This window comes from Typopeltis vanoorti, chromosome 15 (assembly GCF_054136105.1).
Source record: "Typopeltis vanoorti isolate ZY-2024b chromosome 15, IOZ_Tvanoo_1.0, whole genome shotgun sequence".
Classification (NCBI taxonomy): domain Eukaryota; kingdom Metazoa; phylum Arthropoda; class Arachnida; order Uropygi; family Thelyphonidae; genus Typopeltis; species Typopeltis vanoorti.
Genome location: NC_143563.1, coordinates 693797 through 717421, shown reverse-complemented (window position 1 = coordinate 717421; position 23625 = coordinate 693797). Strand labels below are relative to the sequence as shown.

The 23625-nt window shown below is 37.3% G+C and overlaps 1 protein-coding gene across 2 annotated transcripts in view; it reads right to left on the bottom strand.

The window, feature by feature from the left end:
* LOC150098291 (uncharacterized) overlaps positions 1-23625 on the bottom strand; it is a 171637-nt gene that overhangs the window by 47914 nt on the left and 100098 nt on the right. For both annotated transcript variants that reach the window (XM_090405583.1, XM_090405582.1), the window contains exon 3: positions 2495-2971. In XM_090405583.1, the coding sequence (XP_090261709.1) occupies positions 2495-2971 (477 nt within the window). The remainder of the gene's footprint in view (positions 1-2494; positions 2972-23625) is intronic.

Below are 23625 nucleotides of genomic sequence, written 5' to 3'. Positions count from 1 at the left end.
AACTTTTTCTTCTTAATTCTCGGTTGTTTACTTTGATTTCCAATTTAATACTACTACAAATCATTTAAATGTTTAAAACATCCATTTTTTTAAAATATCTTGCCTTCAATTTCATTTTACATTTCTCAAAACTAATTTTCTGAGTCGTCGAGTAAGTAACGAAGTAATGAAACATCGTTCTTTATAATGAATTAAAGATATTTAGAAAAAGTCGAGAAACGAGAATTACGTTAGAAATACAGTTGTTATTGTGGATCGCGAGCTGGTTCAGTACACAAAAGTATATCATACGTGGTAAGAACATAGAAAATAAATACGAGGAAGATGGTAAAATGTTCTGGAGGGAGGATGTTGAAAAAGCTTAGAAATGGGGGAAAGAGTACTGTGATGATCAAAATTATGAAAACATCAGCTGCATCTTCAATGGAGATGATAAAGAACAAGTAAACTATTTCAGCTATTTAGGCACAATTTTACCGCAGTTTGGAAAATACATAGTAGAATAAGCAGCGGGTGGGGAGCCCAATAAATTTATATGGAATAAGAGAGAAATTAGCTCCAAACACTATAAACTAGCGGAATTGGAGACAGCAGTGTTCGCATCATTAGGAGAGCTGACACACAGCATCGGTGGCAGAATCAGATTAAAAAGGAAGTATTAGGAAGAAACTTGACAACGTTAGCATTCAGGAATGTATGAGCAGACAAGATTTAAGGTCGTACGATTACTTAGAGAATAAAAGAAACGTTAAGAAAACTGGTGTGCGATGCCAGGATGGGAATTTCTCCAAGGAGGATTGATGCCGTTAGTTATCCTTGAGAATAATGAAAGGCAAATAATAGCAAATAACAAATTAATTTGGAAGAAAAGTGGGGTCTACTAGTAAGAATGTAAACTTAATTATATAGAGGGATCATTACATCATGTACATTCACCCCTTTACAGTACATACATCAGTAAGTAATGAAGACCATATTCTAGAGCATCATCCCCACATGACTTTTATTTCTAAAATTTAAATATTAATAATAATTACATATCTGCATAAAAGATATTCGTAAAAATGAGACAGCCTGACAGAAAGTATTTTCTGTGGTTCAAATGAAAGACAGAAATATTTTGACTTCATATTACAAAAGTTACGTCAAAAATTTGTTTCAGTGTATGGTACGTAAACAGAAATGAATATTTAAAGAAAATAACTTGGAGAAATATTTTTATTCAAATATTTAGATCTTTGTCAGAATATTATTATTATAATAATAATTTGTTGTTGTTGTTGTTTTTAATTCGAAGCTGTGGTTACTAGCAGTGTAACTACAAGTGACCAATCCTTTCCATATTGCATTCGAGTGTATTCAATGTCAACGATTACGTTAGTACCGCATTGAGAACACGAAGTTGCGGCTATGCTGACCTTTAAAGGAATGTCTGCCAAAAACAGTACCGAAGAACTTTGCTGTTAAAAACAGCTGAGAAACGTAGGGATTAAATCAGCAAACTGCAATGAGAGAAAATTCGTAAGCGCTTCGTTCGACGATATACGAAAGGATCGGTTGCATGTTTATAGGCGCATGCGTAGTTCGTCAATGCAAAAGCGCGGTTGCTTAGTGACAGAACCAAATTGGTCGCCATGCAACTTGTGTAAACGCATTGCTATCAATAATTCCGAGAAGCGATTCTCCTCCTGTTTGATGTTCGTGCTGCTTCGCTGCAGTTCTAAAATTCACAAGTGGATTCATTATTCACTACACAAGTCCGTAATATACTTTTTTTTTTTTTTTTTAAGTCACGAGATTTTGGCATTATGACGAAGATTGCTGTCCGCACTGGGTTGCTTTCTGGTATTGCAAACTTGAATAGCTGCTTTAAATTCATAAAAATAATAAATAAATAACAATACGATGCATTAATAACTCCATAAAATGATGAATGCCGTCTCTATGGTTCTATGGATATTTTATTACTATTTTTTTTTTTTTTTTTTTTAAATACTCGCGGTGTTCACATAATAAGCTACATTATACACAACGGTTTATGTGGACAATTTCTGAAATAAAATAAACTGCTTGAATCATTACGCTCGTATAACTATCACTTAATAACGTACGATTCGTTTCAATTTGATCAAAGAGGAGGAACGAAAAGATTAAACTACATCATCATCATCAACAGCTTTCTTCAGTCTACTGCGGAACGAATGCTTCTCCATGCTTCTTCCATTTTGGCGAATCTTGCGCATCTGTTCACCATAAAAATCTCATATCATAATATGAGATTTTTAGTAATAACTGCTTTGTTTTATCATTTTTTATTATTATTATAAATACATCGGTATAATATGCTATTTAAATAATCTCTTTCAATAAGTAAACGGAATTTAAACAAACTAGCACTATATTATATTATATTATATTATATTATATTATATTATGTCGAATAGAGGTCTTAAATGGTAGATGTGTGATAGTATACAATGAAAAAAAAAATTACCTGTGAAATAAATCCCTGAATAAGCTTTTTTGGACAGGAAACAGATGACGTGTCTGCTGAAACCGTGACATAGATGGCGCCACAGTAGGAAATCACACAAAACGACAAAGGAATGTGTGGACTGGAAGTCATCCAGAAAGTAATTTTCTTGAGCCGACAGGAGTCCAAGAAGACCGGATGTTCCGGTCCTGGCAGGCTACAGAAAGACAGACTAGCTTTTCCTATGACCAGTTCCAGCAACCAGTGCGACACGGATTCGGGAAGAAGGCTCAAGAAGAAGTGGACGGCACCGTACATTACCACGGAGTCAGACGAAGTCTTCACCTCGTCCATTATGGCTCGGACATCCCACAGCCCTGGAACTGCACCCTCTGTGTTGCTGGGCAGCTTCACGTTGACAACGGAATAGCCCGTGCCCATTTCGGGGGCATTCTCCATGCACGTGGGTTCATACCTGAGGTCCATCGGCATATTTATCTGCAAAACAAATATTTCAAAAAATAATAAATATCCAGGGACGGGAAAAACGCATCACTACGATGATCATACGACAGAAATGAAAGGACATTCAACAGTTCAAATTCAGAGTGTTTTAATTAACGCAAGGAGTCTGCTTTCTTGTGGTTCGCATTTTCCCATTTGCATGTGTGTGTGTGTGTGTGTGTGTGTGTGTGTGTGTGTGTGTGTGTGGAAGGAGTTGAGTTCTAAGAGAAAAGGGTCAAATTCAGCAAGGACAAAAGCCCTATTGCATTTATGTAAGAAATATTTCGCTTTGCTGCCGTGAGAAGCTTTTTGTTCTCAGAACGTTTTATAGTCAAGAATACTTTGATGCTCAGCAGGAAAAGCCTGAGTTACCGACTTAAAAAGAGGGCTAATCGGACTGATTATATAGCCATGTGCAAACTGAATGACAATAAAAATACATTTTTAACGAGAACTTCCTCTTATTTTTTTCCTGGAGAGAATGTGGGTCTTATTGGCCAGTGGAAAAAGGAGGACATTCTTCTGAAATGGCATTTTTGTGGAACATTTTTTAACCATTGAGGTTGCCACTCATCGTCGAATATTCTCATTGTTTAACTTCTAACTCGACTGTCACATGACTGACAATAACTAGTTGTTTACATTCGAATGAGATCGCAACTCTTCTCTAAAGGCGAAAAAAAGAGACCTTCCGAAAACGAAAAAAAAAAAAAAAAAAAATTAAAACTTCTTCATTAGTGATTTACACACTTCTTCTTCCCATATTAGTCTGTGTAGACCATGGGGGGTGGGACACCATAAAGTCATTCACTGGCAGGGTATTCACAACTAATTCTAACAATTCATTCACCACCCTCCACATAAAAGGTCGCACAACCTTACTGACCACATGTTACACAACTTCCAGCGGTGATTCCTTTTTCTCTCACTACTCCTCATGCATCGAAAAATGTTTTGTATCAATTATAAGTATCCAGGTATTTTCTTACGCTTGGAATCACCGAACTTTATATGGTTTCTACTATATTCGGCATGAAACTCTTTGAGTTTCTTATTCGGCTAAGAAACGATATGGGATGTAATATCCCTTAACTTAAACAAGTCATATGTCGCCGAATTGAAGCCTTTGGCTCTTCATATATCTAATAATTTATTAGGACACCTCTCGGCAATACTCATAGAAAGGTTGTAAGTTCTGTTCGCTACAAACTTAATATTAACTAGGTCTACCTACTTACTGATAAGACCCCAATGAGGGCGGAAACCGGTGCGGGGAGGATTTGGCTTTGAGAGGCTCCACTTGGAGGTAGTTTTTTGCCTGTCTCTGAGTGGGGCCACCGCTGAGATTATGGTTCTGCTTGGTGGTGGGGTGAGCCTGCCACTAGGTAGAACCAATGCTGAGAAGTTCTTCTCGGTGACGGGGTGAGCCTGTCATCGAGTGGAACAACGCTGAGTTGGGCGATCTTTCGGGATCGTCTTATTTTTAGAGCCCGCTTCACCTATTCACCTATACATAAGGTTGAAACCGGTCTGGGTAGTGACCTCTCTCATAATGTAGAACAGAAATACAGCTCCTAGGAGCTAAGTTCACATTATGGGTAAATATCAAGAATAGTGATCGGAGCTTGCTCCACCTTAGACATGAGTTGCCTCAGCATGCACTACCTTTAGGGTCAGTTGCTGCAGTATCCAGGTATTTGCTTACGCTTGGAATCGCCGAACTTTATATAGTTTCTACTATATTCGGCATGAAACTCTTTGAGTTTCTTATTCGGCTAAGAAACGATATGTTTTGTATCAATCTTAAGTATATTTCGTTCATGTCGACTAAACTCTGCATCTTTCACACCTTCAACCTATCCTCATAGGGAACATCTTACAGATATGTCCCCAGCTTGGTCACTCGTCTGTGAATCCTCTACAACTATTGTAGGTATACGCTATTTGGAAAGAAGTCAACGGACAACATACTGTGAGAATCAAACAGCAATGGTGCCTACCTTAAGATGTAGGACCTCCTTTTGACGCGGTGACTGCAGCAGTCCTACGGGGCATACTTTTCACACGCGTACAATAGCAATCAATGGGAATTTTAGACCATTCTTACTGTAGGCATGTAATTAGTTCCTGGATTGTTGTCGGGCTAAAGTTCCTTGACCTCACCAGACGCTCCAATTCATCCCAAAGATATTCAATAGGGTTGAGATCGGAGCTCTGAGGAGACGTTCAAATCACACGTTACATCAGCAACCTTATGACGTGGGACATTGTCTTGCTGAAAGAAACAATGGTCAGTTCCATAGAAATGTCACAAAGTAGGAAACATTACCTTGTCCAGATATTCAGATACCTCTCGGAGTCCAATGTTCGTGGCACCACACTGAAGTTAGAGGACATTCCATCACACCACCAATGCCTCCGAATTTCACAGTTGGGGTATGCATTCTGGTACGAGACAATCACCGGACATCCGCAACCGCACCCATCCATTTGCTCGGCAGAAAGCGTAGCGTGATTCGTCGCTCCATAACACAGCTTTCCAAGCTATAATTTTCCAGTGTACTCTCTTTGCAGCACGGAAGACGACGCTGCATGTTGGTTCAGCTAATGTGGATTTGCATATTGCGATCCTAGCATGGAAACCCATCTTGTGAGCCTCGGTTCTAAATTTTCTTTTCCTGCAGATTCGTGTTGCAGTCGATGCCTGGAACTCCGCACTTCTCGCGTCGGCAGACGAATGGTAGGTTTTATATATTATCCTTCGTAGGCGAGTGTGATGGGTAGTCCACTGGGCGTAGCACTTGCAGTTGGCTCCCCGCGTTTCCATCTTAGTATGGTATCACTGGTTATTGACCTAGGATGCCCCAATTTGCCGAAGAGATTGCCTGCAACATGGCATCCTACGACAAAGCCTCTTTCAGACTCCGTCGGTTCTCTTCTGACAGCCATTTCACTCAGACACAGTTGCACTGACTTGGGAGCATCATATTCCTCCAATTTATACCAGATACAAACATGTTACTCTTTACATCGCACGATGCACCTTGGTCATGGGTGTCTGTTGACTTCTTTGCAAGCAGCTTCTTTCCGAGCAGTGTATACAGTTGTAGGAGTTGCACGAGTTAGAAGCAATATCTTAAATGGAAAAGAACAGTTCGATTTTTCGAAGCAGAAGAGGATATAATATAATGCTAGTAAGGCTTATCCTAGTCCAAAAAGAGATACCTGAATTCGCGTCACGACTTCTGTATTATGAAAGGTGAGAGAAGGTGAGATGTGTCCTTTCCGGCTTGAAATATGACTAAATTGTATTTTGACAGCATTGCAGGTTGATAACGGTATCCTCACCGCTCTGAAATACGGCAGGGAGGCGAGTGTTGAATTCATTGATTATGGAAGATCCCGATAACAATTTGTGATATGAACAATTCAAAGTGTTATCAAATGAAAAAGAGAAATGGAAAGAAGTGGTGGCGTTGAAAAAAAACTATGGATTTGACGCTAGTGACAGAAGGTCATTTGTGAACAGAATAAAGTGTGAGAAAACTACACAGCCAGGGAGACATTCTGCATTGATGTGGAAATCTGAAGAAATGAAGCGTCCACAATGATATTTAGTAAACAACCAGAGAGAAAGTTGAAAATCACTTGCATAGAGCGGGCAGTAGACCATAAGATTTTAAGGATAATAAGATAGTAAGATAAGGATAGTAAAATATATTTAAACGAGCGCTTGACTTGAAACCTAAAACACCTACTATTTATTGCCAAGAAATGTAAAGAAGCCCACTACAAATATCTCTGGGTCAAACAGGGCAAACTTTTCATGAGAAGAGACGACACATCTAAAATATGGCGAATCAGAATCAAAAAGCGAGAGTAATAACTAATTACGAACAACAATGACAGTTGAGAATAATAACTGTGATGTCCCTTTTCATAAATGTGTAATTTGTCATGATTCAGTAGAATTAAGAAACTTTTTATCCTCAGACACTGCAAGTACCTGGAACATTTTGCACATAAATGCAAGAAGTATTCGAGATAAATTAGAGCACACTGAATTAATACTAGACAATTTAAATTATCCGCAAGATGTTCTGATATTAACAGAACATATATATATATATATATATATATATATATATATATATATATATATATATATATATATATATATATATATATATATATATATATATATATATATATATATATATATATATATATATATATATAATGGCTGTATATAGGTCGCATTGTTACACAGAGTCCAACTTTATACAAGAACTCGAGTGTAGTCTAGATGAGATCAGAAGTGACAATGTTCTCATAATTGGGGATATGAATATTGACTTGCTGAGGAATAGCGGATCCTCTCAAGATTATCTAGATCTACTTGCCATGCATGGACTCGAACAATATATTGTCCCCACGAGAGAATTCAATGGTGGTAGAACGTGTCTAGATCATGTATTCGGGAGAACATTAAGTGGAAGCAAAATACAAGCAGCAGTTCTGCACCAACCTCTCGCGGATTACTTTCCAGTCGGTATTAAAGTGTATTTGCAAGTACAGCACAAAGATAGTACAACCGAAAACATTCCCTACACAACAGTTGACTCCAGAGTATTGAAACGTAACTTAAGCACTGTCTCCTGGGAAGATATAATGACGGAAACAAATATTGATACCTCGTATCATACATTTATTGCATTATTGAACAATAAAATACAAGACTCGATTAAAGTTAAAATAATAGACAAAATGAAAGAAACAAAGCCCCGGATTACACAGGAAATCAGACACTACATAGAAATTAGAGATAAAGTGTATAAAAAGTTTTAAAAATACCCGCACAATCAATATTATGAACACAGTTTCAAGTACTATAGGAATCTGATACATCATAAATTAAAAGAAAGTAAAAACGAGTACTACAGAAATGAATTCCTAAAATGCCAAGGAAACTGCAGAAAACAATGGAAGTTTGCGAATAAATTAATCGGTAAAGATACACACAAACAAAACCTCCCCATACTTAAAGATATTGATAGGAATAGAGAAAATGGAGACAGAGGATTAGCTGAAGAATTCAATAAACATTTTGCCTCAGTGAAAGCATTCTTAAAAAATGCTAAACCCACCCCTCAGAAATGCACTCTCAAGAGACCTGATAACTCCATATATCTTTTCCCCACTTGTGAAAATGAAATCAAAAGTGTTATAGCTAGCCTAAAAACAACCAAAACTTCAGGATACGATGGTATTAACACAAGCATTGTGAAAGAATGCTAAATCTACATTATGGAACCTCGAATGTACATTTTTAACTTATCACTGATGATAGCCACGTTTCCATCAGATTTTAAGAAAGCCGTAGTTGTACCTATCTACAAAAAGGGAAACAAAAATAACTTGAAAAATTACAGCCCGATCTCCCTTCTACCGGTCTTTTTTAAAATATTAGAGAAATTGGTAAAAATTAGACTCGTGAAATTGGGTTCAGGAAAAAGTTTAGCACAGAACATGCTTTACTGAACTTCACAAACACAGTTTATACCTCCCTTGATGAACATAAACTAACATTAGCAGTATTTCTAGATATACACAAAGTTTTTGATTCTGTATCAAATGAAATTTTAATAAAAAAAATTAGAAGTCATAGGAATACGAGGTACTGCCTTAAAATGGTTCCAAAATTACTTTAATGCCAGATCACAAATTGTAAAAATAAACAAAGCTATAGCAGCTCCAAAACAGTAGACTGCGGTGTACCACAAGGATCTGTCATGGGACCAATTTTATTTAATATTGATATCAATGACTTCTACAATCTTAAACTAAACAGTAAAATAAATACTTTTGCAGATGATGCAGTACTAATTTTCTCTACCGACACAGCCGAACAAATGAAAACCATCGTGAATGCTGATCTTTTGAAAGTAACAAATTGGTTCCAGTCAAACAAACTCAGTCTGCATGTCTCAAACACGAAATATGTAAATTTTAATTTGCGAAATATAACAAGTAAAATGAACTTCAGTGAACAATTATTTTTGCATGATGGGAATTGCAGGACAAATTCAAATGGCAACTGTGAGGAAATAGAAAAAAGTCAATGTAATAACTTACTTGGGATTAAAACTTGATAGTAATTTAAGTTGAAACCCGCACATCACCGATGTCGTAAATAAAGTAAGGATTATATTAAACAGACTTTACCACCTAAACAGATTCTTAAATTTAAATATGCTAAAAATATTATACTCTGCCTGGATTAAAAGCACACTACAATATGGTACATTAAGTTGGGGAAGGATCTATCGCACTACTCTGAAACCTTTAGTCTCGACTCAGAATAAAGTAATTAAAATCTTATCTAGAAACAAATATAAGGATACTGCAATGTGTAATAAATACACCATACTAAACATACTACCCCTTAGATATTTATACGTCTATAGGGTACTATTATTCATAAAAAAACGACAACGAATATGTAAATATCAAACAAGATACTTTCCTTAGTAGACATAAGGGCCTAAAATATATAGTTCCAAAAGCAAATAAAGAAGCAATACACAAACATTATACTTATTTAGCGCCAAAAGTATTCAACACACCACCTTTAACAATAAGAAATGAAACTAACCCAAACAAATACAAAACTCCAATCAAAGAGTATTTATCTTCCCACAGAAATGAGGGAGCTCTGTTCAAAATAATTGTATAAATTATCTGTTTTTAGCATATCTGTATTCAAAGATCCAGTCTCATGTGTAAAACGTAAAATTTAAATGCTATTTAACTGCTTTGTTTTATTTTGTTCCTAATTAATGTTATGCAACTTTCTCTGGACATATTAGCATGTCTCCTGGGATTTTATTATGTAATTATATTATAATCATATGTAATGTGTATATTATATGAATGTACATATGTGTATATAATGAAAATTCATTACATAAATTTGTGTAACTTTATGCATATCGTAACCTGGATGAGCTGGTGCTCGTAGATTACACACATGATTGTTCAACATTTTGTACTCTAATAGGAAGCTTACAAATAATATAACTGATTTTGTGAGTAAAAAAAAAAAAAAAAAGAGAAATTCGATAAGTAGGTTTTTATGGGAGACCAGAGCAAAAGCTTTGGAAATGTGTAAACCAGCGCCACGTCGATTTCATCCAAGTTTTCCATAGCTGTTTTTCCATAGTTTTCCACAGACTGTTGATATTGGCAAGATTCACAATAACCGAGTGACAGGCGGAATCCACATTATCAATGATTACTTTCAATAGAAGTAAAGTGAGTCCAATGGAATGATAGCTTCGATCGCTGGATGTTGCCAACTTCTTTGGAATGAGTTGAGTAAAGGCTTATTTTCATCTTTCAGTTTTAAAATGATTATCAGGTGTCTGTCAGGACTAAAAGACTTCTTAGTATCCAAGCTTTCAAAATTCTTCCGATATCATCTTGACGAAAGACTAGAGAAGGCATGCGGGGAGAAGGTCATGGGAAAGTGGTGGTTTCGGGGGTAGGGCGTTCAAGAGCGAGGAGAAGAGTGATGCTAGGAAGACCACCTTGCTTTTGGACGATATTACAGCAATACTATCTAGAATAAGTGGGATGCTAGAGTTTATCTTTCCGAGCCACTTGCTTTATGATGATTTTTTTTCTTGGATCGCATGGTCACTTGTTGGAAATCAAGGTTTGGGTCATGGGCTGTGTTTTGGGTGGAAAAAGAGTAAAGGCCTTCACTGTCATAAGAATGATTTCAGTCATTCGGTTGAAGCAAGTGCCGGGATCTGCATAGACAGTAGTAAAGGAAAGGAGGAGTAGAAATAACGCAGATCATCCCATTTAGCATCAGTGGAGCGTTAAAGGACACGAGACAGTGAGTGGTTGATGAAGGAAATGTGAAATGCAGGAAATGCCACTTGGATACAATTACGGTCGGAATTAAAAGAGAACAGCCTGATATATATGCAGTATAAATTTGTCAGGAGAATTGGTTAAGAAGGGATCAAAGATCTTGTGAGAGTGGATTGGGTTATCAGGTATTCTGGTGGGCATATGGAGAAGTTTTGCAAGCGTGTTGCAGACACAAATATATCTGCATCTCTACTAGGCTAATCGACAGAATTCGAGAACAGCCTGAGTTGTGACGTTGAAGTCGCCAAGGAAGAAGACCCCACCCCTTTGAGGATTTTCACTCTAGATCAGTGGTCGCCAAAGTGGTAGATATAACATTGTTAGGGGTCGATAGAAAAATATAAGACATCATTGTACGGGTAATATTTAATTCGGTTAACTTGGATTACCTCCATCCTGAATGACAACGCAATTAAGAGTGAATCGTGGGAACAGTGACATGAATAGGACCTGTAAGATGGAGCGAGGTCATGAAAATAGTTATGGAGACCAATCAAGTAGGCTAAAATGACGTATTTACCAATAAATGGATGTCGTAGTTCCCGCCCGGCCGGCGCGGCGGGAGCGAGATTGAATACGTGTAAGTATAAGTAAATAAGAACCGCGCACGTGTTGATCCCAGTCTCATTTTTGCGTATCGACATACAAGTGAGCGTTAATGTTCTAAAATTCATCAACATACAGGGTGTTCGGGATAAATTTGACATATTTATAATTAATTATATTTTTCCGTAAGTTACATGTATTAACACACACTTCTCTTCATTTAAAAGTTTGGACCCTTCTTCATTCATATACAAGATGTCAGAAAGGATGGATAGCTGGAACCCACCTGAATCATGGAAGAGAATAACTTGTATCATGATGATTCGTGCCCGCCATCAAAATAAGGATATTACGACTGCTGCCCAATGCTCCCTGAATACAGTAAAAACAATCAGGCATGAACTAGAGACTTGCAATGGTGACTACGAGGATGTAGCAAGAAGAAAGATCCCTAGCAGACGATCTGATTGCGTTCGTACAGCAGAATTCCTCGCAAATCTGCAGGAACAGGTGTTGAAGAACCCTGGCATTGGAATTCGGGCTTTGTTCGTGGAGTTGCTAACTGTAGTCAAGCCCTGGATAACAAGGGTAGCCAATGGTAGGCCGTATGTATGGCAGCAGGATTCGGCCCCTTGCCACACCTCTGGGAAAAGTCAAAAATGGTTGTCTGAAAATTTCTACGACTTCACCAGTCCAAATGTTTGGCCTCCAAACTCCCCAGACCTTAACCCCATGGATTATTTTGTATGGGGCGCAGTTGAAAAAGACACCAATCGCACTTCCAGTAATACAAAAGCCCAGTTAATGGATAAAATTAAAACAGTTTTTGCGGCCCTTCCCAGGGAGACTGTAGCATCAGCTTGTTCGAGGTTCCGAAGCAGAATTGAAGCTGTGATCGATGCTAATGGTGGTTATTTTGAGTAAATCTTGTTGATAGTATTGTAATTAACTCTGCCTGTAATGTTTTTTTGTCAATTCATTAAATTTAATAGATACAAAGAAGATTTTCTTTTTCCTTACGAAACTGTCAAATTTATCCCGAACACCCTGTACATATCCAATCGTTATCCATTCACGAACTAAACTTCTCTATGTTGAAGAGTTCAGCAGGGCTGGTAGTAATACCAGTGATATTAATACCAGCAGTTTATTAATATCACTAGTAAACGTCTTTTTTGCTTGTCCTATTATAATTACGTTATAGTAAAATAGAGGGGGTCGATAAAAAGTCAAGAAACTCTTGAAGGGGTCGACGGTCAAAGAAGTTTGGCGACCCCTGCTCTAGATGATCAAGTTTCTCAGTCAGATAAGGAAAAATTTTTATTTATTTATTTATGTGGTTCCCACCGACAAAAAGTTATTAATAAATATACAGTAAACATTTAATTTTTATCTAATACACTGCTGGACCTCATTTAGCTCGAATTACAGCACAAATGTGTTTTGGCATAGATTCCACAAGGTGTTGGATTGCGTCTACATCTACAACATACTTAACTGGCTCAGATTTGAAGGAAGAAGAATTTGAGCAAGGATCTGTTTTTCTAACATGTCCCATACATTGGATCCAAATGGGATTCAGATCCGGGCTTTGTGATGGCCAGGGAAGATGGTGGAAGTCGCAGTCCTGAACCACTGCTGAACAATTATTGCACGACGGACAGTAGAATCCATGAAAAAATTGTCACCTGCTGAATAAAGAGTCAACATTGTAGAATGAACGTGATTAGCGACAATGTTGAGCTATTCCTTAGAGAACACCGTACTTTCCAGCAATATCATGTAACACTTTCAGTACCAACAGAACATGCGCCACAGCTTGACGCCACCTCCAGAACCTTAAGTCGAGGGAATTATGTGCACAGTTCGATATGGATTGGGAATGGCTTCCTAACATACTTCGGTCAATTACTGCACACGGTAAGTTCCGTTAGTCCGTGCAAGCCTTTTCAGACGACGGCGATCTCGTTCCTCACAGACTGTCTTAGCACCACAGTTACGCCTCTTAGACAAGCAATGCGGGTTATTTTTCTGCTGATTAAACACCCAGGATATCTAACCTTTTCAGAAGCCAGTCAGCTCTGTTGTTTTCAAAATCGTTTAAATTTTATTATAATATTATAATATTAAATATTAAATTAAACTACTGCTTATTGGAGACCTGAAGTGGCTTGAAAAATTCCATGTTTGGTCACTAGTGCAGGGTTTCCTGACTATATAAAATAAATAAAATATTACAAAAAATATAAAATTGATACAAATGGGGAAAATTCCTCAGCCCAAACACGGAACAAATGTACACATTCCGATCACCGAATTACAAACCTTTATGCATATGCACATAAATGTCACTTGCGCAGCGTATATGCAAAATACTTGGTCACGTGCGTCACCAAGTGTTCCTAGAACACTTGGTGACGCACTATTTAAGAATGGTCATTTAAGGTGGTCAGTACTCGTCAAGAGTATTGATCACAATGGGAAAAACAAAGGATCTTTCGGAGTTCGATAAAGGACGTATTGTGGGTGCCCACAATTACTGTAAGTGAGGTTTATGTGCATATGCATAAAGGGTTGTAATTCGGTGGTCGGAATGTGTACATTTGTTCCGTGTTTGGGCTGAGGAATTTGTATCAATTTTATATTTTTTGTAATATTTTATTTATTTTATATAGTCAGGAAACCCTGCACTAGTGACCAAACATGGAATTTTTCAAGCCACTTCAGGCTTCTAATAAGCAGTAATTTAATATTTAATACTGATCTTAAATAATTCGTAGCATTTAACGAAGAATAAGTGGGATGTTTACTCAAGACGTGCATAAAATTCTTCGATTAATTATTGAGTCCGAATGTATCAAACAGTTGTCATGCAAGTGCATGGCAACTGTTGTGCACGAATCCTTTTCCCCCACATTTTTAAACGAATTTTATCGAATGAATACTTCCGTTATCTCCTCACATCCATGCTGGCTTCGAGAAAATCGTGGTTTCAGTACGGCGTTGAGATGAACGCAGACAATGGCGATCCTCAACATCTTCACCAAAGTGCGGTTTATCAACGGAAATTGAGCAGCACAAAATGAAAAGTTCGTCAGTCTTTGTTAAGACCTTGCGCAATGTGGTGCAAAAGACGCATGAGTCCACAAAGAACGGAAATGGCTCGATGTAAAACGAAAATTGAAAGTGCTCGAAACACTGAACCTGAGTGAAGATCCCAAATGGCAAGTGTTATGCAAACTCACGCAGCCAGACTGACATAATATGCGTGAAAATAGATGAATGAACGTACAATGCAATCCTAACAGGACATCGATATGTTTTTGCGAAACACTTTCATGTATTTAAAAATCGCTTTCTGATATGTCTCTTTAAAAGATAAGCAGAAATTTCAACGTCCCATCTGATGCATTCCTTTCACTGCAACAGGTGTATCAGAAGATAGCTAGGAGTTTCGTAAATGACCTTTGTGCCCTTATTCTCCCCTCCCATCTCCCTTCTATATCAGTTTTTTAAAAAAGCAACCGCCACAGCACTTGCTTTTCTGAAACTGTGACTGATCTTTCGTCATGTGCCATTATCTGTGAATGAAGTTTCTCTCTTGAACTTTTCAGTGTTATCTCAGTGCATTTCGCATTCCCTTATTTCGAAACTCCTTTAATTACGCTAATTCTAAAAATAGCACAGTTCGTCACCCTCTGTGGTGTCATTTTCAAAGCTACATTCCTTATTTATTATTGTCGCCACAAGCACACGATTACTGCTATCTGGTAATTCTTCATTCAAAAAGTTTTAAAACATGCAATTGGCATTTCCGGTTGTTCACCAAGCTTGAAATTCAGCGAGTGGATGGCTTATTTTAGGGATTCAAAAGGATTCAGGAAAAGTTGGTTCCGAAAGTTATTCAGGAACAGCCAGTAGATTTTGCATATTCTTTTCTTCCTGTTGCCTAGCACAGAACAAGAAACTAAGTATTTCTCACTCACAGCACATGGCATCATCTCATCCTTTTTTGACAATGAAATGGTACAAACGTTGTTCAAAATCCGTGTGTTCAGATCCTGAGAAAATAGGCATACAGATGGCGGTCGGATCGTAAAGCACGCAGGAGGAGGGGATTTTTTCGACTTTATATATTATTTATAATATATATAAATATCTTGTAATGATATTAGCCTCGTAGACTTCACTGTTAAAATCGAAATCAAATTCCACGTCTGGCGATTAGAATTTACTCGTGAAATTAAATATTCGAGAATTTGGCACATTTACATTAAAAAAATAAAAAATAAAAAATTACGTAGTGAAAGGTTAACTAAATGGGAAAGCGAAATGCAATGTGCTGTCATCGCTGTGGAATAAATTTACAAACAAACGGAGAAAGGGGATGATAGAGAACGAAGACAATAGTTGAAAGAACAGTAGTTCAGTGTATTAGCATTAATTCTGCTGTTTGAGGATGAAGATCTTTCCGTGGTCACTTGCAATGTGTGAAGAAAAACAAGCAACTAGAAAAGCTCAGTAGAGCATAAGATGCGTGCTGGAGTTAAAAGGCTTTTATTTCAACCGAATTAATATGCCTTAGAGTCTCTGTAGCTCAGCTGATTTCGATGATGTTCTTTGGTTGGAAAGACCTGCTTTCGAATCCTCTCTAGGACGCGAAGAAGCTTCATCAGGGCTTTTCAACCGAAGACGACTTAGCCGGTCTCGTATGGAAGTGGCTGGGTTTTCCCTCCCGGAAACTCGTCTCTTTTATCCTGCAAACCGGCAATTAGAACACACGCAATTAACAAACATAATAACACTGGCCTCATAGCCTGAGTTACTTCGGCCGTAAAATCCAAGACCAAACCAAATAAGCCTTAGAGATATCCGAACGAAGTACTTCTGTTTCTACAAACCTCCATTGCATTTGTCCTGATAACATAAACAAAAAGAAAGATCTCCTGTTGGTCAAGAGGGGTAAAATCCATAATGGCATCACTAATTAGATGAACGATCTCCGGATAGTATAAAAGCTAACTATCAATCGAATTCTTCATTATTTTAATAGAACTTAAGACGGTTATCTGACGAAAAGATTGGATGTGTCGTCCTTTTAATAATAGTAAATGGTGGACTAATTTCAGATCTATAGGAAAAATTCCAGTGGAAAGAAAGAAAGAAAGTGTGTTAAAAACAAGGTCAGCAATTACAACGCATCGCAATGGAATGGATCAGTTGCGTTGTAACGATGCAGTGGAACCGTTCACAAATGATGTAAAACATGGTTGGACAGATGTTACGACAAACTGCTTTGGCTACAGACCAGATAGCACGGCCACCATTAGGATACGATAGCATTTTCTGCTTTTGTTCCTTTTAAACTCCGTTTTGGATGAGTTGATAAATTACCTGCAGCTATTTCGAGTTTAGTACAGACAGAAAAGGAGGATGGAGATCTCAGTGAAAGCTAATTGCACCATAGGCTTTGTTCTTCTCTTCTAAACTTATAACACTTCTTGGACGATCCTACACAAGTATACCAGTGTGATTCCAGAATAAAAACCTTTTATCGAAAATGCATAACATTTCCAAGTGCAAGTTAAACACTTGGAAATGCAGCGGGAAGGGGGGGGGTTACACATCTTCTCGATTATCAACGGTTCTTTAGCGGACATAAAAATATTGCAACGAAATTATAAAAACAAATGAAAATGACAGTTTGAAGAAAACTTGTTTCCAACAATCACGACATCGAAGACAGTGTGAAAGCAAATAACTGAGCTTGACATCTGTTCCAGCAAGTCTCAGTCATTTGCTTTCCCCATGAAGGATAACTTTGTTTATTCTCCGAAGTGCACTCACTGAAATAAGAAGTCTGGAAAATAAGCGAAATTTAATTTAATATTAAGTAGCTAGCAGGGACCTTAATTCCCAGCATTTCTCTGGCGACACGGTTAAACTGATTTGTGTGTGTTGAACGGAAAATCTGTCGTGTCTCTTCTCCCTTAGCGCAGCGGAAGCTATTTCGGTCATAAAACAGTTCGGAGTGGCTTCGCTTCGTCTTTCTGAAACTTGCCAGATCTTGTCAGCAGGAAGTTTAGCAGGGAAAATTATGTGGAGGCTTCTTACTGCGTGGCAATGTGGTTTTAAACGTTTCAACTGACAACTGGATTAACTTTTTCTTTTATTTTTTGTAAACTAAAAGTACTAATTAACTGTGCAAGTTATTACCAAGAGGTCTGATGTTTGCATTTGCTCTGTCTTTCCCTCTGTACAGACATCTATGCGAATGCAATATCAGACATCTCGTTAATTTATTCTATTTATTTATTCGTGTAGGGCTCCCCTATCCTCCGCCGTCCCTCAGGACTGGTTGAGCCCTCGTGCGGGATTAAGTACGTATTTTATGACTGTAGATTCGTGTGTGTGTTCACCGGCAGGTCTGCTTGTTCTGAGGGACGAAAAACCCGAGTTTTTCGTGCCCTGTTCATGATGACGTGTTATCACGTCATCATGGACAGGAATCGAATCCAGGTCTTTCCGACCAAAGGGATTCCGACTGAGCTAAAAAGGCTCACTTCTTCTATTAACAGGTAAAGAGCTAGGATGATACCCTACCCGTTAGACACACACACACACAATTTCATTATACCCAGCCAAACTGAGATCTCCTGTACTTTCCATCCAACCAAATTAGTTGTGAATGACGCACCTCAATATATTTCACAGCTGGCAGTCTACCACATCCTTCCAAAATCGAATTTTGACACGCGAACACAATCGGCTGGAACGAAGAAGAAAATGAACACAAACAACTGAGGAATTAAATTTGGAGTCTACTTTTATTTATTTATTTATTTTCATTTTTGGACTTTCGCATTTGTTCTGATTATATGCATGTTTTGAAGAACTTTTCCCCTAACTCCATGCATTTTGATAAATTCTATATATAATGTTCTGCAAGCTGTTGCAGAATATTATATTCTGCAATATTCGGGAAATAGCGATCAGAAAAAGGAAGCGACAGTTACAATATTCAAACGCAAAAGTAATCTTGATCGGTATGCAATTTCAAGCAGAGTAATGTGGACAGAAGTGATAATGAGGAACTGAATATTGGACGTCTTTCTTCCTATTCCAGAGAAAGTTCTCTGCAAAAAGAAGTGGGGGATTTTCCGAGTCACGAGCAGGCAGCTGACATAAAGAAAAAGAAAAAATTGTAGGAAATGATTACCAGACACACGGAAATGTTTTAGGGACAATTTGCACAAAAGGGTAAAGCTAATAACAATAGTAAGTATCTTGTGGATTTCTGTTCAGGCCATGGCCTATCATCATCCAACACCATGTTTCAATATGAAGATGCGCATAAATTTACACGGAAAGAGCGCATAAGAAATTAGAAAAGAATGACTCACTGACCATAGTGATATTTTCATGATGGTTAAAGATAAACAACAAATGTGCAGTGGATTTGAATATAATGTGATAAAAATTTAGTTTTGAGCAAGATAAAATTGAATTACATATTGAGAAGAAAAATCTGTACAAAATTAAAAAAAATTAAAACAAAACCAAGTGTAGACTTAAATATTCAAATATTATTCTAAAATTATCGAGATGTTTCAAAACAAGTCCTAAACGTCGAAGATCCTGAAGAAAACATTGATTTATTCAGCCAGGAAGTGAAGATGTCTACAAAGATAGAAAAAAAAAAACGAATATCCTGGTGTACTCAAGAAGTTAAAAATAGAGTGCTGGAAACGACTGTATTTTAACTGCGTGTTTTAATTATCGAAGGTTCCTAGCAAGTAAATCAGAGGGGGTCGAGAATACAGAGATAAACGTAAGAAAGCTATGGGTAGTTAAGCGAAAGTCATGGAAATAATTTGGTAAGAATATAGAAAACAAGGTTTTTAAAAACTGAAGGTAAAGTCATTCTTGAAGTTTGGAGTAGATGGTTACGTTATCAGACCTTTGAAGGAAACAAGCAGCGGTGGAACCTCCTCCGTGTAACCAAATCCCAGTGTTCATTGTAATAAAAATACACTTAATAATAAAAATTTAGGTTGTTTGAAGCAATTATTCCTTTTAACTGAAACTCAACTATTGATTTACTCTTTTACCTTTCTTCATTACATTCGGTTTATTAGTCTTTATGTTTTTTCGCTATCTGTTCTAACTATTCGCATAAAGGAAAATCAAGAACTTTCCAGTCTTGATTAGAGATTTCTATACGACAGAACAGAAGTTGAAAATTCTGTAAAATTTGAAGACTTTGTGCTTCGGCTCAGAATTTCTTGTGCCTTTGTGACTAGACGTGATATTTGTTCTTCGGCTGGATAGATCTGGATCCGAGTGTCCTATTGGATGCGAAGAAATTTTAAATGAATTTTTTTCAGCTGAAGGTGAGTTATTTAGTCTAGTTTCACACGCAGATGGATGGAGTTTACTCCCAAAACGTCGGTTTCCCTCCCCTTCAGAAGAGTAAAAAAACAAGCCTAAGAACACAGCAAGTGAACGAACATAATACAGCAATCCCTCGATTAGTGCGCCTAATGCGTTCTTTGAAACAGGCGCATTAATCGAAAACGCACTAATCGAATATAATAACCCATGGGAAAAAGTATAATTCGTTCCTCAAATTTCTTTTTTGACCCTTACTTTTTTAATAAAAGAATTAAGGTATGTGTCAGGGCATAGTTAAAAGAAAACCATGAAGCTGAAAGACAATAAAACATATTCAGAATATAAATTTGATTATTCTACTTCTTAACAAAGAATTGAGCTAACGTAGTTTGGCGGACATTTTGTTTCTTTTTTCATACAACCGACGGTAAGGCCCTATTGCCTCTTCAACTCTTCTGCAAATTTTACTGCTTCTCTCTTCATCAGGGTCAGTTTCCAATCATTGCTGCTTAGAAACTTCGATTGTACGAAAAATATTTTCAAATTGTTTCTGTGAAATCTCTTTTGGCCGACTATCAGTGGTTAAATTTTCATTTTTCGGGATCTTCCAGCTGCGCATCTAAATTTAGCAGGTCGGAATCACTCAATTCTTCCAAAAGAGATTTAATTAACTCTTGGACGTTATCATCGAAGGGGAGAAAGAAATGAAGGACATACGAATTGGTCGCCAACACGCGAAATCACGTGCTTTATACATAAAAGTTCCCAACTGTTATACAAGCAAAATAGTTACCACTTTAAAAACTACACTGATCATAAAAGAGAAGTTAATTTTCCGACGTGTAATAATAAACAACTTATCCCAGAAGACGGATTGATTACTCTATTATCAGAATGGATTCTCCTTTTTGTGACATGCGCAGAAGTGTCGAAGGGGCTCGAATCTGTAGCCGTACTATAGCAGACGACATAAATTTTGGCGGTAAAAATTTGGAACATAGTGTACATGGAAGTAATGTAGTATGCCATTAAAAATAATTTTATAAAATGTTTTAAATCGGTAACTAAATTATTTCATTCTGGTGAGTGATTTTTTTAAAATAGTTAGCCATAAAAATATATAGATAGAAAATTTTTAAAATCTTACTAATCGAATTTGGGTATCGAAAAAAAATGACGCACTAATCGAGGGATTACTGTACATTAAGCTCGACTGTGATTCAACCAAGCTAGAAACGATACATCGTATCCTGCAGCGTTCTTTCAATTCCTTAATGTTTACGATTTAACTTGTTTACGTGCGAAATGAGTCTCCTTGTCCAACAAAAGATGCTTTCTAGTTCGATAGCGCAGCAAAATGAGTGCTCCAACAGGAATTGTATGCTCCTGAGTAAAGCGGATGATATTAGGTGCTCGGCCGACATTATCGATCTCTTCTTCGCCCGTTAACTTGTATCATAACTCGGTGTTGGGTTTTCCTGCTGAGCTCCTTCTTCCCCGCAGCTATTCTTAGCCGTGTGTTGTTTTCCGTTAAAATAATGCGAATCTGATGATCGCCTCAATTTCTCTTCTCTTCCGTGGCTACTGGAGAGCGCTTTGATCGCATCGCATAGCTAAAAAACGACTGAAATTATTTATTTCCCATTTCACATTTTCCAAAGAAATACACTAAAGTGTTTGCGATAAATACAAAGCATGTCGTATGTGGAGAATCGTCCAAAAATTACTCAACGCGGTTTTTCACATTTTGGATGACGAACAGGCATCTAAAATTTATGCGAAACGCAGCGAACAAAAACAAATGAAATAACGTTAAGAAAGGGGGAGGGTGGATATATAGATTTAATAACAACCACCGCCAGAAAATTACAATAATCTGAATTGTTTAAAATACTTCTGTCATGATAATAAATCTCTATCTCAATACTTTAGTAAGTCATCTAACAAATACAAAATACTGAAAACGTAGCATTAAATTCATCCAGATGTCGCTAATGTACATTTTTCATTCTGTCTCTTCTCGTTGCGACATTCACGATGTATATTTTGATTTCAGAAAACTGCCTTTAAATAAAGTAGTGAAAATGAAACAGAAATTATCATTTTTGTGTTTATTATTTTTTTATAAAAGTGTTAATTGCACAGGGAATTACTGATTCTAGATATTGCGAATATTTTCGCTAATATGGCTCACCGCAAGTTTTCTCTGGCGCCACTGGATAATATCCTTCAGAACGTCGCGATAAGCGAAACTTAAACCTTGAATCAAGTGAGGATCTCAAATACAAAGATAAACTAACCTGTAGGAAATGAATGATGCCACGAGTCTAAATGAACGATCAAGAAAAGTTACTTAGTAAGATTAGTATAAACACTTCAAGATTTATTTGTAGACTTGACTAGTTTATTTTGCGCATGCGTAGTAACGTATTGACAGAAGTTTTTAGGAAAAACAAATGAGAAATATTTGTTTGAAAAACGAGATAAATATTTTGCCATGTAATATCTCAGATTGCTTCCGTTCTTTCTCTAATGTCACACACACACACACACACACACACACACACACACACACACACACACACACACACACACACACACACACACACACACACACACACACACACACACACACACCATTCATAAATGACAATCTCAACTATTCTGTTCAAAGGAGTATTCAAAGGAGGAATCCATTAAGTATCAGTTTAAAGTATTCCTAATTAAAAATCGAACATGGATTTACGGAATCATTGACGATCCTGCAGATGAACGAAAGCCAATGAAAACTTTGCAACTTGAAGCCACTTGATCATCAAGTGGCTCTTGATAATTCAAAGTTAATTTTGATAGGCCGAAACAAACGTTTACTCTCCGGCCAGAAAACTACAAACCATAAATGACTCAAATGCCACTAAAGAGGTTCATGGAAGCAATCAAAGGCATCGTCTAAGAGGGTCACGATGTGATGATCTTTCGCGATCATCACAACCTACATACGCAAAAACTAACATGTCATTTCTGAGGCCTGCAATTAGAGTGCGCCATCAAGGGTGATCGCAATAATACTTTTGAAAACGACAGAATCTGAAAAGGCATCAGTGAAGAAATGCAGAAAATCCGAATGGCCGAAGAAGAAGGGGTGTTCAAAATCATGATATTACGAGGAGCACCCTACATGTAGAGTCCCAGCAAGTTGGAAGAACACTGCAGCCCAATCTGTTAGCTGGTTGAAATTCTTCACTAACAAGGTACCATCGAGCTGAACCATGTATCTTAGCCAAAATCTTGATTTACTTCGTCACAAGCATGATACCCATGTTGCTGATGCTGACATTAGTGCTTTGAAACCACTCATTTATTTTACACAGAAATGAGAATTAAAGCACTGATGTCAGCAGCAGCAACATGGTTATCATTGTGATCAACACTCTTTTTTTGCAAAAGCAACAAAGCTGTAGTAGGGCGGAAGCAATCTCGATGAGGTGAAAAACGAAAACTTTGCTATACTTTTCGCGTTGCATCTCCAGACAAGCTGAAGGGTGGAGGTGATGTAATAATAATACAGAGACCGTTGACATCGCACTGGTACGAGTATGTCTCTCTCTCAGTTACTCGAGGGTAAAAATATTCAAACGTTCCCTAGACATATCTGGAAATATCACTTTAACAGAAAATCTGTTATACATCTCGGCCCCTGAATTAGAAACTTTCACTTAATACCGTGGTTTCCGTATACGTATGCGATTGAGACACCGATCCTCTTC